Raw genomic sequence first — 13957 nt, 5'->3', positions numbered from 1 at the left:
TTACATTATTATATCATTAATTTTATATTATAATAATTATTATTATTACTTTTACCGTTATGTTGTTTTTTTCTCTGTTTTATTACTATTATTATTATTATTATCATTATTACTATTATTTTATTTTTATTTTATTACTATTACCTTTTTAGTATTACTACTACTATTTTTCTTATTAACATAGTATTATTACTCCTACTACTATTATTATTCCCTTTTCTACATATTATTATTATCCTTACTAACATATATTATTATTATTATTATTATTATTATTATTATTTTGTTAACATTTTTAAATTATCGTCACTATCACTTTTTTATTTAACATATTATTGTTATTGCTAATTTTATTATCATTATTACTATCGTATTATTATTACTATTATATTTTCATTTTATTACTACTTATATTTCTTATCTATTTATATTTTCGTTATTATATTTTAAGTATTATATCTATATTTATATTTAGGTATTAATATCATTATCTCACTATTGTTATATTTTTCATATCATTATTATTGTCATCACTATTACTATCTTTTTTAATGGTTTCACATAATCCTTATTCATTCACAGCTAGTTTTTTATTTTCAAATGCTTTTAGCTTATTCATTGTTTCTCTCTTATTTTAGCTTATCCGTTTTATTTTATTTTATTTTTGCTTTTATCGTTATCGTTTACACTCGCGTTTATGTTTATTCTATTATGCCTGTCAATACCGAAATTTATATTTGTTTATGCATTCTTTATCTCATTTTATTACAAATTTATGTTATATTAACCTTTACTCGACCCAAAATTGATTCTTTTATAAAGGCAAAGCTTCGTATTTAGAAATTCGAGAAAATTGTGCCCTAACTTACTGGGTTTTGATTTTTCTCGTTTAACCTAAATAATGACATATTCTATTTAAATCGCAACACGAGTTTTGAATAAAATACTTATTCTCGGAGATACGAGGTGTGTATCCTAACTTACTGGATATAATATCTTGTTACCTCGAGATGAGATTTTTGCAAACAAAGGCAATATTCGGTATTTGGAAGTTCGAGATATCGTGCCCTAACTAACTGGGTTTCGATTTTTCTCGTTTACTCTAAATAATCGAATTCCCTTTTATAAAAAAAAAAGTCAAAATACATGAATTTTAAGTAAAAGGCAAGCTCATTCTCAAAAGTTCGAGATGTCGTGTCCTAACTTATTGGATGTGACATTTTATCACTTTGAGACGAGGTCTTTAACATTTGAGTGTTTTTTTTTACAAAAGAGGGATTGTATTTCAAAGTCTTTCAAGTTTTCAATTTTCGACACTAAGACACTAATTAATCAACTAGGTACCAATTTTTGGGCGTGACAAGGGTGCTAATCTTTCCTCGTGCGTAACTGACTCCCGAACCTGTTTTTTTGAATTTCGCGGACCAAAATCGTTGTTTAAATAAATCAAAACATTTATTAAAAACAACCACTTTTACGAGGTGACCCGATCACACGTCATCAAAAAGGATTGGTGGCGACTCCCGTTTTTTCGTTTTCATTTCCAAAATCAAAGTCGACCCCCTTATTCAAAAAAGATGGTTTTGACATGTGTCATTTGGCTAGCCAATGTAAGGGCCTAAATGATATACTTATTCTTTTGTATATGGGCATGAGATATGGCTCACATCGATGTAGGTAGTAAACCTACCAATGATGTATGTCTATGTTTAAATGTTTCATGAGATATGATGATGAGGTTTATCATGAATGAATAATTGAAATGGAATCTAATAATTTGAAAGTGGACATAGCACATAATGGTAAATGGTTATAACATGACCTAATTGTAAAATGTGCTATGTTAATCCCTAATACAAAATGGATAATTTGGCATGTACTAAATCGATGAGATGAGGTTGACATGCAATTGTGTCATGCTAAGGTTGTTTAAGAGTATGGTTAGACCATGTTAAACACCATTGAAGTCTTTAAGTGTGTATGGATAATACATGGTGACCAAAGGCTTGGTAAATAGCCTTAAAAAGGTTCACACGGGTAGACACATAGCCACGTGTCCAAGCTGTGTGTGACACACGGGCAGCCCTATGGGTGTGTTGCCTGGCAGTGTGTCCCCTGCACCTAAAATTTTAGGTCATTTTGCATGGTAGTAAACACACGGGTAGAGACACGGCCATGTGTCTCAACCGTGTGCAGGACACAACCTAGCACATGGGCGTGTGCCTTGGCCGTGTACCTCAAAATGAATGATGACATCATAAACAGAATGCCCAGGTTTTTGGACACGGGTGACCACACGGGCGTGTCTAGGCCATGTGAATGACACGGACTAGGGACACAGGCTTGTGCTCGACCGTGTGAAAACCCCTGTAGGTTCGAAATGGAAAATAAATCTAAATAATTCAACACGGGTGAAACACACGGGCGTGTGCTTTGCCTCCACACGGGCGTGTGAAACATAACCCTAGTAATTTTACTAAATTTTTCTATAGTTCTCGGTTTAGTCCCGGATCACTTTTAATATATGTTTTGGGCCTCGTAGGTCCATAATCAGGACATTATGATGTTGTTTAATTGGTTTTAAATTAGAACAAAATTTTATAACTCGTATCTTCTCCAAATATCGGAGTATATATCTGGTAATGCCTCGTACCTTGTCTCGATCTCGAGTACGAGTAAGGGGTGTCACATTAATCCCTAATACGAAAAGGATAATTTAGCATGTACTAAACCGATGATATGAGGTTAGCATGCAATGAGTTATGTCAAGATTTTTTTAGAGTATAATTAAGCCATGTTAAATACCATTGAAGTCTTTAAGTGTGTATGGATGATAAAGGGTGACTAAAGGCTTGGAAAATAGCCCTAAAAAGGTCCACATGGGTAGCCACACGAGCATGTGTCTAGGCCATGTGTGACACACGGTCAGCCCCCATAGGCATGTTGCTTGGCCGTGTGTCCCTTGCACTTAAAATTTTAGGTCAGTTTGCATGGTAGTAAACACACGTGTAGAGACACGGTCGTGTGTCTCAATCGTGTGGAGGACACGGCCTAGCACACGGGCGTGTGCCTTGGCTGTATGCCTCAAAATGAATGATGACATCATAAACAGAATGTCTGGGTTTTTGGACACGGGCGTGTTTGGGGCGTGTGAGGGACATGGTCCAAGGATACGGGCGGTGTGAAAATCTCTGTAAGTTTGAAATGAAAAATAAATCCAAATAATTCAACACGGGTGGGACACACAGGGGTGTCCCTAAGCACACGGGCGTGTGCCTTGCCTCCACATGGGCGTGTAAGGCATAATTCTAGTAAATTTTCTAAAATTTTCTATAGTTCTCAGTTTAGTCCCAGATCCCTTTTAATGTATGTTTTGGACCTTGTAGGTCCATAATCGGGACACTATGATGTTGTTTGGGTCGGTCTTAAATTAGAATGAAATTTTATAACCTGTATTTTCTGAAAGTGTCCGAGTATGTGTCTGGTAACGCCTTGTACCTTGTCCCGATCTCGGGTATGGGTGAGGGGTTTAGTGTGTAGCGGATGGGGGTAAGATTATTCTATTTGATTATGTTATGCTAAGCATGTGTGACTTCTGATCCATCTGTTCTGATATATGCATTTAAGCATGTTTATGATGTGATTTATGCTTGTGGGCCAAGGCACACACTGAACTTTATAGCTCATTCTGTTTGTTTAACATTTTTTAGGTAATCCTCGGACTTAGGATTTGGCGGCGCTCAAGAGCTCGATTTGATTTTTGTGTTTAACTCGTTTAGAAACTTTTATTTTTGATTTTATGGACTTATAGACTGTTTTTCGGACTTTAACTTTGGTTTTGGGATTTGTTAAATATTTTAGTTAGTTATTTTAAAAACCGGTATAATTTTTGATAATTTGAAATAAACGTATAATTTTTAAAGTTAAACAACTCTAAGAATTTTTTCGCTGCAAAATTTTAATCAGGATTATGTGTTTAACAAAGCAAGTAACTAAAGTGTGATGATTTTATAAAAACCAAGTTTTATAAGTATACGATTAAAAATTTCACCTAAACATTTTATAAATGACAATCTTCCTACCAAAAGTTGTGACGAGTTTTATAAAATCTACAATTTTCAGTTTTGGAATAAGATAAATTTTGAAAATATATGACTAAAGTTTCAATTTATTAATGTAACCTTCCAAAACCAACCATAACGTCTAGGTTAGGTTTGAGGTGTGACACTTTGCCTCAAACACTCTGCGAACCATTTGAGTCCTAAAGACCAAAAGGGGATGTGATTTTTTTTTTTAAAATCAGACACATGCCTGATATCTAACAATACGCCACCTTCAACCGAATTATATATAGAGAACAACGAATCATCACCATTGTGCTCAGCCACATTAGCTACTTCTGTAATTATTCGAAAGTGTTAGAAATAAAATTTGTGATCCCGTCGAACTTTTTCATATCGAAATTCATCATTGACTCTGATATCAATTTGTTGGGGACCGACCCGTATAAACAACGAGATAGTAAAGTGGAGAAGAACAAACACAAATATTTACATGGAAAACTCCTTCGAAGAAGATAAAACCATGAACGAAGGAGGCTTCGGCTTTTCAGTAAATGAGTAAACACACGAGAGTACAATATGGAGAAAATAAACCTAAATATATGAAATGTACAAAACCCAAACTTTGAAAACGAAACCCTAACTTGGGAACATAATTCACTCCATAGTTACCACAAAAAACTTTCTCAAATTCATATGCGACTACTTCTTGTCCCCTTAAAAGAAAAACCCTCTCTGATTGGCATGTCTAAATCAGGGTTACAAAGGCCACGACTTTCCTTATTGTGATGTCGCCGCTGCTCCTACATCAAGAGATCGTCGCCTCGTTTTTACGTCTTGACGACCTTCGTCGTGACGTCGTCCCTTGCCCGTCGCATTGTTGTAATGTCACATATCTCCTCGTCGTGACGTCGCACATGTATCTCCAATAAGTGCTTGCAAAACGTTCGATAAATGCGAGACATACGCCACAAATGTTGATAGTGAAGTGGTTTGATTTTATAAGAAAAATTAATAGGTTATATCATTAATTGATGTTAAAAATAAAAAAAATAGTTAAATAAGATACATGGTATTTTTAACATTGCTTGTAATAAAAACCTCAAACGAAATAATAATTTATAATACAAATTATCATAAAATATTTTAAACATGATTATAATGTGATGATATGCATTAAAATGATATGAAAACATGAAATGCACTAGGACAAAAATTATGGGAGGAATCTTATGCAAAAGTTTGAATTTTTTTTTTCACATCTAAAAGAAAGATAAAGGAAAATGAATATGATGATGGGTGAAAAAAAAAGAGAAAAGGGATAGGCTAAAGTCGAAAGAATGTAAGAAATGAAATACTTATGTCAAAATATTTTTTAAAATACTAAAATATATAATTATGCATACTTTTTTTTCTTGGCAAATTATGAATACTTCTAAGCTAAAATAATAATAATAATAATAATGTATAATTTAAGACTAAAAACGCTAACTGGGTCAAAATATTGATGGAAAATGCTGAAAAAGGAATTTTTAAGACAATTGTTGGTGAAGGCAATTACAAAAGATGAAACCGAACAACTGTCTATTTGCAGCGATGGGCCTGATGTTGTGACACTTTGAACATGATTAAATTAAACAAAGAAAATTAAACAAAAAATTAAAGTAAAAAAAAAAGTAAAAGTTGGGTTTTGAAGGTACATTATAGGCAATGGAAACGAAAGAATGAAAAAAAAAAAAAAAAAACCAGTTCTCTCGCATGTTGTTACTTAGAGACACAGTTTGAGAGTTTTGAGACAGATCTTATGGCCAAGCAAAATGCTTTATATAAGAAACAAATAAATACCCAAACCCCAGACTAGCCCTTCTTGTGTTTTTTTCTGTCTTTTCTCTTTCATTGCATGAGGCAGGGGCCATGATTGTGTGAACCAGACAAAGCTTTCCTTACTGTCCAAACCTATCTTCTTCAGCTACCTTGTTCTTTTTCTTTTACACTTTACATTTTTCTTGCCCTTTTTTTTATTAGACCCGTGAAGGTAAAAAAAAAAACAAAACAAAAAAAAAAAACAAAGGGTAATGCTTGGTTGGTGGTCTAGTGAAATGAGTGATCTTTATTTTCCCCGGAAAGTGAGGGAAAGTGTGAGAAACTAAGTATAGGAAAAATACCCAGCAGATTTTGACTTTCACTCTTTTCCATATTTTCCCCTTCTCTGTTCGTTTAACATTTTAAGAGGAAATGAGGAAGCATGGATGGCAGCTTCCTTATCATCCACTCCAGGTATTTTTTGTTTTTGGTTCTTTGTTACTATTTCCATTTTTATGTAAAATTGCTGAGCTTTTTTGTTGTTCCAATTCTGGGTAATTTAGCAAAGTTTTCGTTTTTTTTTTTTTACTTATTTTTGCAAAGGTGGTTGCTGTTGCTGTGTTCTTGGCACTTGGATTTGCATTCTATGTGTTCTTTGCTCCTTTTGTTGGGAAGAAGATGTTTCAATACATTGTGATTGGAATCTATACTCCTCTTGTAAGCCATTTCAACATTTTTCCTTTTATTTTATTTTTATTTTCTAGTAGGTGGAAGAATTGAGATCTATGTTTTCTTTGCCTGTTGGTCTCTCTGATTCATTTATTTTCCCTCTAATCTAAGGGTCCTTTCCTTTTTCTAAATCTGATTTTTTTTTCTTTTTTTTTTCTTTTGGTTGTTTTATCTTATGGAGTCTCTCAAGCATATCATCAACTTGTGACTTTAGCTGATAAGGGCAATTGTCTTTTAGCCATTGTTCCTTTTAGGAGGCATTGATTCTATACAAGAGTTTCAAATTTCATCCATTAAAGGATTATTAGTGGCTAAATTTCTTCTGGTTAACAGCTGGTCTTATTGCTCTTCCTTTTTGGAGCAAAAATTCTTTTATTGAAGTAGTTTATTGGCTCATAAATGTTTTGTATTACTTTTAGGAAATGTTAAATTATGAACTGCTGAACTGTTATCACAGCAAACACAGAGATCTGAAACTTTAAGACGGTTTGTTTGATAGTTCTCATAAGTTATAAAATACTCGAGAACATTTGGGCAAGTCCATGCTATCGGGGACTGGGGTACTTACTGACAATTCTAGATAATGCTAGGTTGATGAACTCTCTCTTAAAGAAATATTTCACACAAAGAAGTTAGGCTTCTATGATGTTATCTGCTGACTGGAATTTGTAAACTGAGAACTGTTCTCTCTTAAAGTCATATATAATAGTAGTAAAGACTGTGTTTATTTACTGTAATAGCATATGGCCTAATTGAGTCTAGCTCAGGAGAACTGTGGTTGGTGATTTTGTGGGGGCAGAATGCAGATTGGATGGTTAGAAGTAAGTTAGCTTTTCTTTGAACTTGAAGGTATGCTGTTTAAAGTACATATTGGCATTTTAGATGATTACAGTTAGTACATCAGACTCAAATCGTCTGCTTTAAGATGGCTCTTTAGAATGAAATTAGTGTACTGTTTGAAATGCATTCATGGAGGTCATGAAATATGCTAACACTTTAGGTGCTAAGTGTGCATGTTTTAGTCATTTCCCTTGTCTTGTCTACAAGTCATAGTTGATCCTATTATTCGATTAAAATGTGGATGGTTGAGTCATTTCCCAAGTCTTGTCTACAAGTCATAAGTAAATCATAATACAATCTAACCGAAGCATGCAAGGTTGAGTCATTTCTCGAGTCTTGTCCACAAGTAATAATTAATGGCACTATAATGCTGCTTATAATAGCAAGCTATATTTGGCATCCATTTTGGTTCTCTCTTTTATTGTATTTGATGTGTCCTTATCACCTTGGAACTTTAGTGACAATATTCTCCTTTTAGATTACATGTTGCTTTGGCCTATATGTTTGGTGTGCGGCAGCTGATCCTGCAGATCCAGGAGTTTTTAAGTCAAAAAAGCACCTCAAAATTTCTGAAAATAAGCTTTCTGGACCAAAGGACTCTAAATTAGGTGGGGATTCAACTACATCATTGCATGACGGCAATGCTACTTTAGTTGGAGGGAAAACTCTGGAAAAGGATGCAGCAGCTACACATGAAACCTTGAATAACACGAGTTTTGGAACTGATAGAAACCATTCTTCATCGAAGCAATCATCTTGTTTCGTATGGATTTTTTTCCCTTATGCTTTTATCTGCAAGTGCTGTAGCTCAAACGAAGAATCTTCTGAACAACAGATGAGTGAAGATGGCATGTTCTATTGCAGTTTGTGTGAAGTTGAGGTAAAGTAGCATTTGGTATCTTGTTACATCGTTTCCTTTTTCTCCTTTATCTGATGAATATTCCATTACGTTCCTTATGTTGACATAGCTTAAGAGGGGAAAAAAGATAGCTCCATAGTCTATGATTGCATGTAACCATGCCTAGTTGATCAAATGTGAATTTGAAGAGAAGGGACATGAATCTTGCGCCGTATCAGTTTTAAGACTTGTGCTATTTTGTCTTGACATCGTGGATAGCTTATCTTTATTAAGTTTATTATTTTTGGCAGGTTTTCAAATACAGCAAGCACTGCAGAGTCTGTGACAAATGTGTTGACCGTTTCGATCATCACTGCAGGGTACTGCTGGATATTCATTTGTTGGATACTTTTTCCACTTCATCAATGATGCTGCTAATGCTTGTTTTATTCAATTGGGTTTTTTTTTTTTAGTGGCTCAACAATTGCATCGGCCAAAGGAACTACCGACAATTTTTTGCTCTCATGGTTTCTGCTCTTCTATTGGTAAGCATGTTCTTCATCTTCGCTGTTCATATCAGATCAGAATCATCATATTACAACATGTAATACTTATGTTCCTTTTGAGTTCCTGGATTCTTCAGCCAACTCCTTCCTTACAGGCATCTTAGATCTTGATCTTTAAGAACAATAATACTACTAAGCTTCTTGTTTTGTGATCAATAAACACATTTTCGTACTTTTGCTGCTAAATCGGGACCTTGCAACTTGCCTCTATTATCTTGTCATTGTATCTTATATATCAAAAGACACATTCATGAATATTACCTATTCCATATAACATCATGAGTGACTCCGCAGTTGCCAGAAATGAAGAAATCCCAGAGTAAGCCTTTTATTTTCTAGTCATTTTCATTTTAACTGACTATTGACAGGTCTATACATGATTTGTCCACCTTGGACTTGAGATTGCAGCTTATTCTACAATGGTCAACCGGAATCCTTGTACTTATCTGCTGTTTCATCGATCGGAAGCAGTTTTCTATTGATATTGCAACGAAGTTAGGAAGCAGTTTCTCTTTGGTTCCATTTGTTATTGTGGTTGTAAGTGTTGTGCCAATATTTATCTTAATCTTTTATTTCCTGGCACTGTTCAATGCTATGCATTACCGTTCCTGAATTCTCTTTAAATTTAGCATTTATGAGATCATGAAACAAATCTATAATTACTAGCACCTTTCAATTCAAGGCATTAAGCTAAGCAGTAAGTTCTTACTTTTACAGGCATTGTGCACCATTTTGGCTATGGTTGCTACGCTACCTATTGCACAGCTTTTATTCTTTCACGTTCTACTCATGAAAAAGGCAAGCCTTTTTCAACTTTTTTTTCCCGCTAACATGTGAAGGATGTTTCTATTTTATTTCTTTGCTTCCTTAAGTTGAATCCTAACAAGTACTAAAATGTGAAGAAAGGGGAAAGAAAAGAAAGCTAATTAGCTAATTTGGTAATTCCTGAATGTGCCTCAGGGAATCAGCACATATGATTATATAATAGCTTTACGGGAGCAGGAGCAAGAGCAACAAGGTATTGGTGGTCACCAGAGTCCGCAAATGTCCCCGGCTAGCTCACTTACCGGATTAAGTAGTGCTAGTTCCTTTTCGACTTTTCATAGGGGTGCATGGTGTACACCTCCACGGCTGTTCCTCGAAGATCAGGTAATTTTGACAAATTATTCCTTGTCAGGAGAATTAGTATGGATGTTGAATTGTATATTGTATAAATAGTTTACTTTTAGCTGAATCACTGAAGCTGAGAGATGTTTGTGTAATTGGTGCTAGTTCGATGTTGTTCCTCCCGATACTGGATCTGTGAGTTCATATGGGAAAAAAATGATAGGAGAGGAACCTATCAAGAAGAAGAATCCGGGAGCAGTTAAGATCAGTCCGTGGACATTGGCACGGTTAAATGCAGAAGATGTTTCAAAAGCTGCAGCTGAAGCAAGGAAAAAGTCCAAAATCCTGCAGCCCGTTGTGAGACGGGAAACCTCTTCCAGGCTAGAAGCAGAAAGTAGCTTTGGAAGCAGTGGCCGACAAGTGTTCTCAAGAGCTGATAGCAGAAGACGGGCATCTAAGCGAGTGCGTCTCCCAGCTGACCTACCCATGGATCCCTTAATGACCATTTCTGCTAAAGACACATCAAGTAGTTTGGCACCTCTTCAACTGGAAGCACGAAGCGCTTTCCAAACCAGTCGAGCAATGTCAAGCTATGCTGGGATTGTTGCCTCTTCTCCTGAGAGCAGTTTAGACTCACCAGATATTCATCCATTTCAGGTCTCCTCATCGGGAGCTGAAGAATCAAGAAGGCTAACAGGTTTATCTTCTGTCAATATGGCTGTTCCAAATGGATTTCCTTTATCAAGGTCTACTAGTGACGGGTATGAAGCATCAGGTGGGGAAGACAGTGATCGAGTTCCTTCGAGAATTATCGAGACATCAACAAACTGGAGCAACGTTCTTTTCGATTCCGAACAGGATGATAGTATCGTTAAACTAAAAGCACCATCTTCATCCAGCCAGGTTAACATTAGAATGCTGTGACTGATCATGATTGATGAAGTTAGTCGATTCTGGTTCCGAGGCTCATTCTTTAATTTATGGGACTAAGAATTTCAAGTACCAGAGTGATAATCCTAATTCAATTGATTTGGGACTTTGAATATGTGAAGAGATGACAATGGCTGTAAAGGCAACTCTGATTTCCGTTGAGGCAAGACTAGCTACCGGTGTTTCATCGAAGAGTCGGTCAATCAGTTCTTGCATTTAGGATGACATGGAAGAAGAAAAGGTATTTAATATGTACTTTCTGTAGTACTCCATTCTACTAACTGTTTAACATTCCTAAACTTTTGGGGAAAAAATGTGCAAATTTTATAGATTATCCAGGTTGCGTCCATTCTTAATGTTTCATAATGTGTGCCTTAACTAACAAGCTAAACAGTTTTCTTACAAATGCAAAGGGAATCATCATTAACCAACTCCAAAATGTATATCCTTTTTATTTTAACTTACAAGACTGAAGCATTTGTTTTACATTGCTCACACATCTGCCTTTTCATCTATACCAAGTAAAACTAGAAAACGATAAACATAACAGCAACAACAAAACAAAACAGAAGATAAAAGGAAACTCAGTTTCCTGTTTTCGTCAAGCATTAAACGATTGAAACAATATAAGGAACATTCACTTTCCCATCATCAACAGGCAGACTTACATATTGTGTAGCAAATGCTTCATCAAGCTCTCCATGTAGAGCCTTGGCATATATATAGAAAACTGTATTTGCAGCAAAACCATGAAGCATGAGGAACATGTAGATGCAGGAAGTGGAGACAGTATTCATAACAGATGTCCAACTTTTCCATTTATCACCAGCTGGATCCCCCAGTCTTTGAATTGAGAGCCAGATATTACACGCAAAGAAGAAGCCGAAAAACAGCATCATCTTAAAAGCAACCCCTTTCATTCCTTTAACTAGATTTCGACTTCGCTTTAATGGTTCAAGTCCCCAGCTTGATTCAACTACTACGACAGCATGAGCAAATATCCAGTTCAGTTGGAGATAAGTTAGTAGACGTGAAAATGATCACATAGACAAGGATAAGTACGATGAAAGTAGGTGAAGACTAAAATTGGGTTGCTTTGATTAATGCAAAAAAGACCAAACCAAGAACTAAACTGATTCCATAAACGATAAACTGGGTTACAAGGGAAGTCGAGAGGAGAGGGAAGAAGGAAGTGGATGCTGCCTTAAAAGAGGATAAAAGGTTGAGGGGTCGACCGTAAAAGCCGTGGAAAACGCTGAAAGTGATGGTACCGATAGCGAAGAAAGAGAAGATGGAGAGGATGAGGGTGTAAAGGAGATTGAAGATGGGGAGTTTAATGGGGAAGATGCGGGGATTTTGCTCAAGGAAGCTGAGGTGGGATTCAATGGTGGGAGAGAAGTGTTGATAGATGAAGGGATAAATGGATAAAAAACAAGAGGAAGGGAGGAGAAAGAGGAGTGAGAGAGCTTGGAAGTGGCCACTGTGGGCTTTGAGTATGCGCCTGGATTCGGATAGGATGGTCCAGATGTCGATTTTTGACGGCAGATATGGTGGAGGCGTTGCCATGGCGGAAAATGGAGGAGGAGGAGATGATCATGGCAGATCAAATGAAGATGATTTGAATTTATAGTGGATGCATGGAGAAAAGTATAGTCAACTCAAATGGAGATCTGTCTGTATACGGCATTTCTGGTCTACTTTTTTTAGTGTATGATTAATTCCAGTAGAACGCTTCAAACAAATTTTCTTCCAACTTCAAAACATTAAGTAATAATTAGATACTTTCATTTGCTTGTACATTAGCTTCAACATTAAGTGTCCCATTGATTCGAACCCAATTTTCGAAAAATTATTTTCAATTAACTAAACACAAAACAAGTGTTTTGATAAGGAGAAAACAAATTTCTTTTTATTAATTAATTTTAAAAAATTAAATCTAAATATTATGTAATATAAAATAATTTCAAATAAAAGAATTGCAATAATATTATTTTTAGTCTAAAATTGCAACAATGATAAATAATTTTATGAAGATTATTACACAGAATTTGTAAGAAATTATCGACAACATTAATTATTATACCATCCATTGGTTACATACCACTCCTCACTTTGATAAAATAATCATAAAATCCTTTCAATTTGTAGCTCTCACATAAATAATAAACCGAATATCCTCAATGACCACAACCAATTGGTCACTGATCTTTGTCCCAACGCCAAAAAGAATTGCAGACTCGAAACCTCACTCAACTATAAGACCAACCTTCGCTCGTTCGCACACTTTAGGGGATTCCCACACTAAAGGTTCTCTGGAATCTCAAAGTTATCCTTCAAAGCTGTAACCCAACGATATGATCATAGCTTGATTAGGATACCCTAAATAACTGATTCACATCAAGCAAAACCGTAAGAGTACCTAAGGTAGCTAAATTGACCACCAAACTGACTGCAAAATGGAACTCAAAACAGCAGAACAAAAATCACTCCCCATGCCATTTGAGAATATGCTCTAAAACCACTTAATATATTCCATTGTTCTCTAAAATCACTCTTTTTCTCTCTCTAAAACTGAGCAACAACTAAAACCAGAGTTACAGAAGACATATCCCCTGCCTACAGCAAAAACAAACCCAAACCACAAAACACTAGGATTAAGATCCCTTACAATGAAGAACAACATGTCCCATGAAGAAGGGTGGTATTGCAAAGAGCATATTGATCGTGATTTTGTGTGATAAGCTTTATATATTTATAATTAATCGTTCTTGAAACTAACTATTATCACGATGAAGGCAAGTGTACCTATCGAACAATAGTATAGCTTTAGCAAGACCGGGTTATCGAACCCAAAGGAACTAAAAGTACTAATAATGACTGTCTTTTTATTATCTAGCCTAAGAATAATGGGGTTTGTTTTTAACTAACTAATCAACTAAACTAAGAATTCACAGAAAATAGAATTGGGGAATTACTTTTGGAAAACTAGATTGAATTAAGACAATACCTAATGAAAAATCTACCTAGACTTCACTTGTTATTTGACTCTAAATCAGACGATTTATTCATTTGACTTGATCCGT

General features: G+C 35.3%; 1 protein-coding gene across 1 annotated transcript; it reads left to right on the top strand.

Annotated features, from left to right (window-relative positions):
- Nucleotides 1-5581: 5581 nt before the first annotated feature.
- LOC108463963 (probable protein S-acyltransferase 22) lies at nucleotides 5582-11240 on the top strand. The gene is made up of 9 exons (XM_017763995.2): nucleotides 5582-6338; nucleotides 6468-6581; nucleotides 7912-8313; nucleotides 8583-8651; nucleotides 8745-8816; nucleotides 9246-9374; nucleotides 9555-9635; nucleotides 9798-9986; nucleotides 10110-11240. Exons 1-9 carry the CDS (start codon nucleotides 6297-6299, stop codon nucleotides 10866-10868), a joined length of 1857 nt encoding a protein of 618 aa, XP_017619484.1. The 5' UTR covers nucleotides 5582-6296; the 3' UTR covers nucleotides 10869-11240.
- Nucleotides 11241-13957: the final 2717 nt, after the last annotated feature.

The sequence above is a fragment of the Gossypium arboreum genome, chromosome 13, assembly GCF_025698485.1.
Source record: "Gossypium arboreum isolate Shixiya-1 chromosome 13, ASM2569848v2, whole genome shotgun sequence".
In the NCBI taxonomy this organism is placed as follows: domain Eukaryota; kingdom Viridiplantae; phylum Streptophyta; class Magnoliopsida; order Malvales; family Malvaceae; genus Gossypium; species Gossypium arboreum.
The sequence above is the reverse complement of the archived record's forward strand: the minus strand, read 5'-3'. Positions and strand labels throughout refer to the sequence as shown.

Bases quoted from the DNA above. Each gene is read 5' to 3' on its own strand.
- LOC108463963 (XM_017763995.2), top strand. From the start codon at position 6,297: ATGAGGAAGCATGGATGGCAGCTTCCTTATCATCCACTCCAG. The intron at 6,582-7,911 runs GTAAGCCATTTC...TTCTCCTTTTAG, and splicing joins TTGGAATCTATACTCCTCTT to ATTACATGTTGCTTTGGCCT. The intron at 8,652-8,744 runs GTACTGCTGGAT...TTTTTTTTTTAG, and splicing joins GTTTCGATCATCACTGCAGG to TGGCTCAACAATTGCATCGG.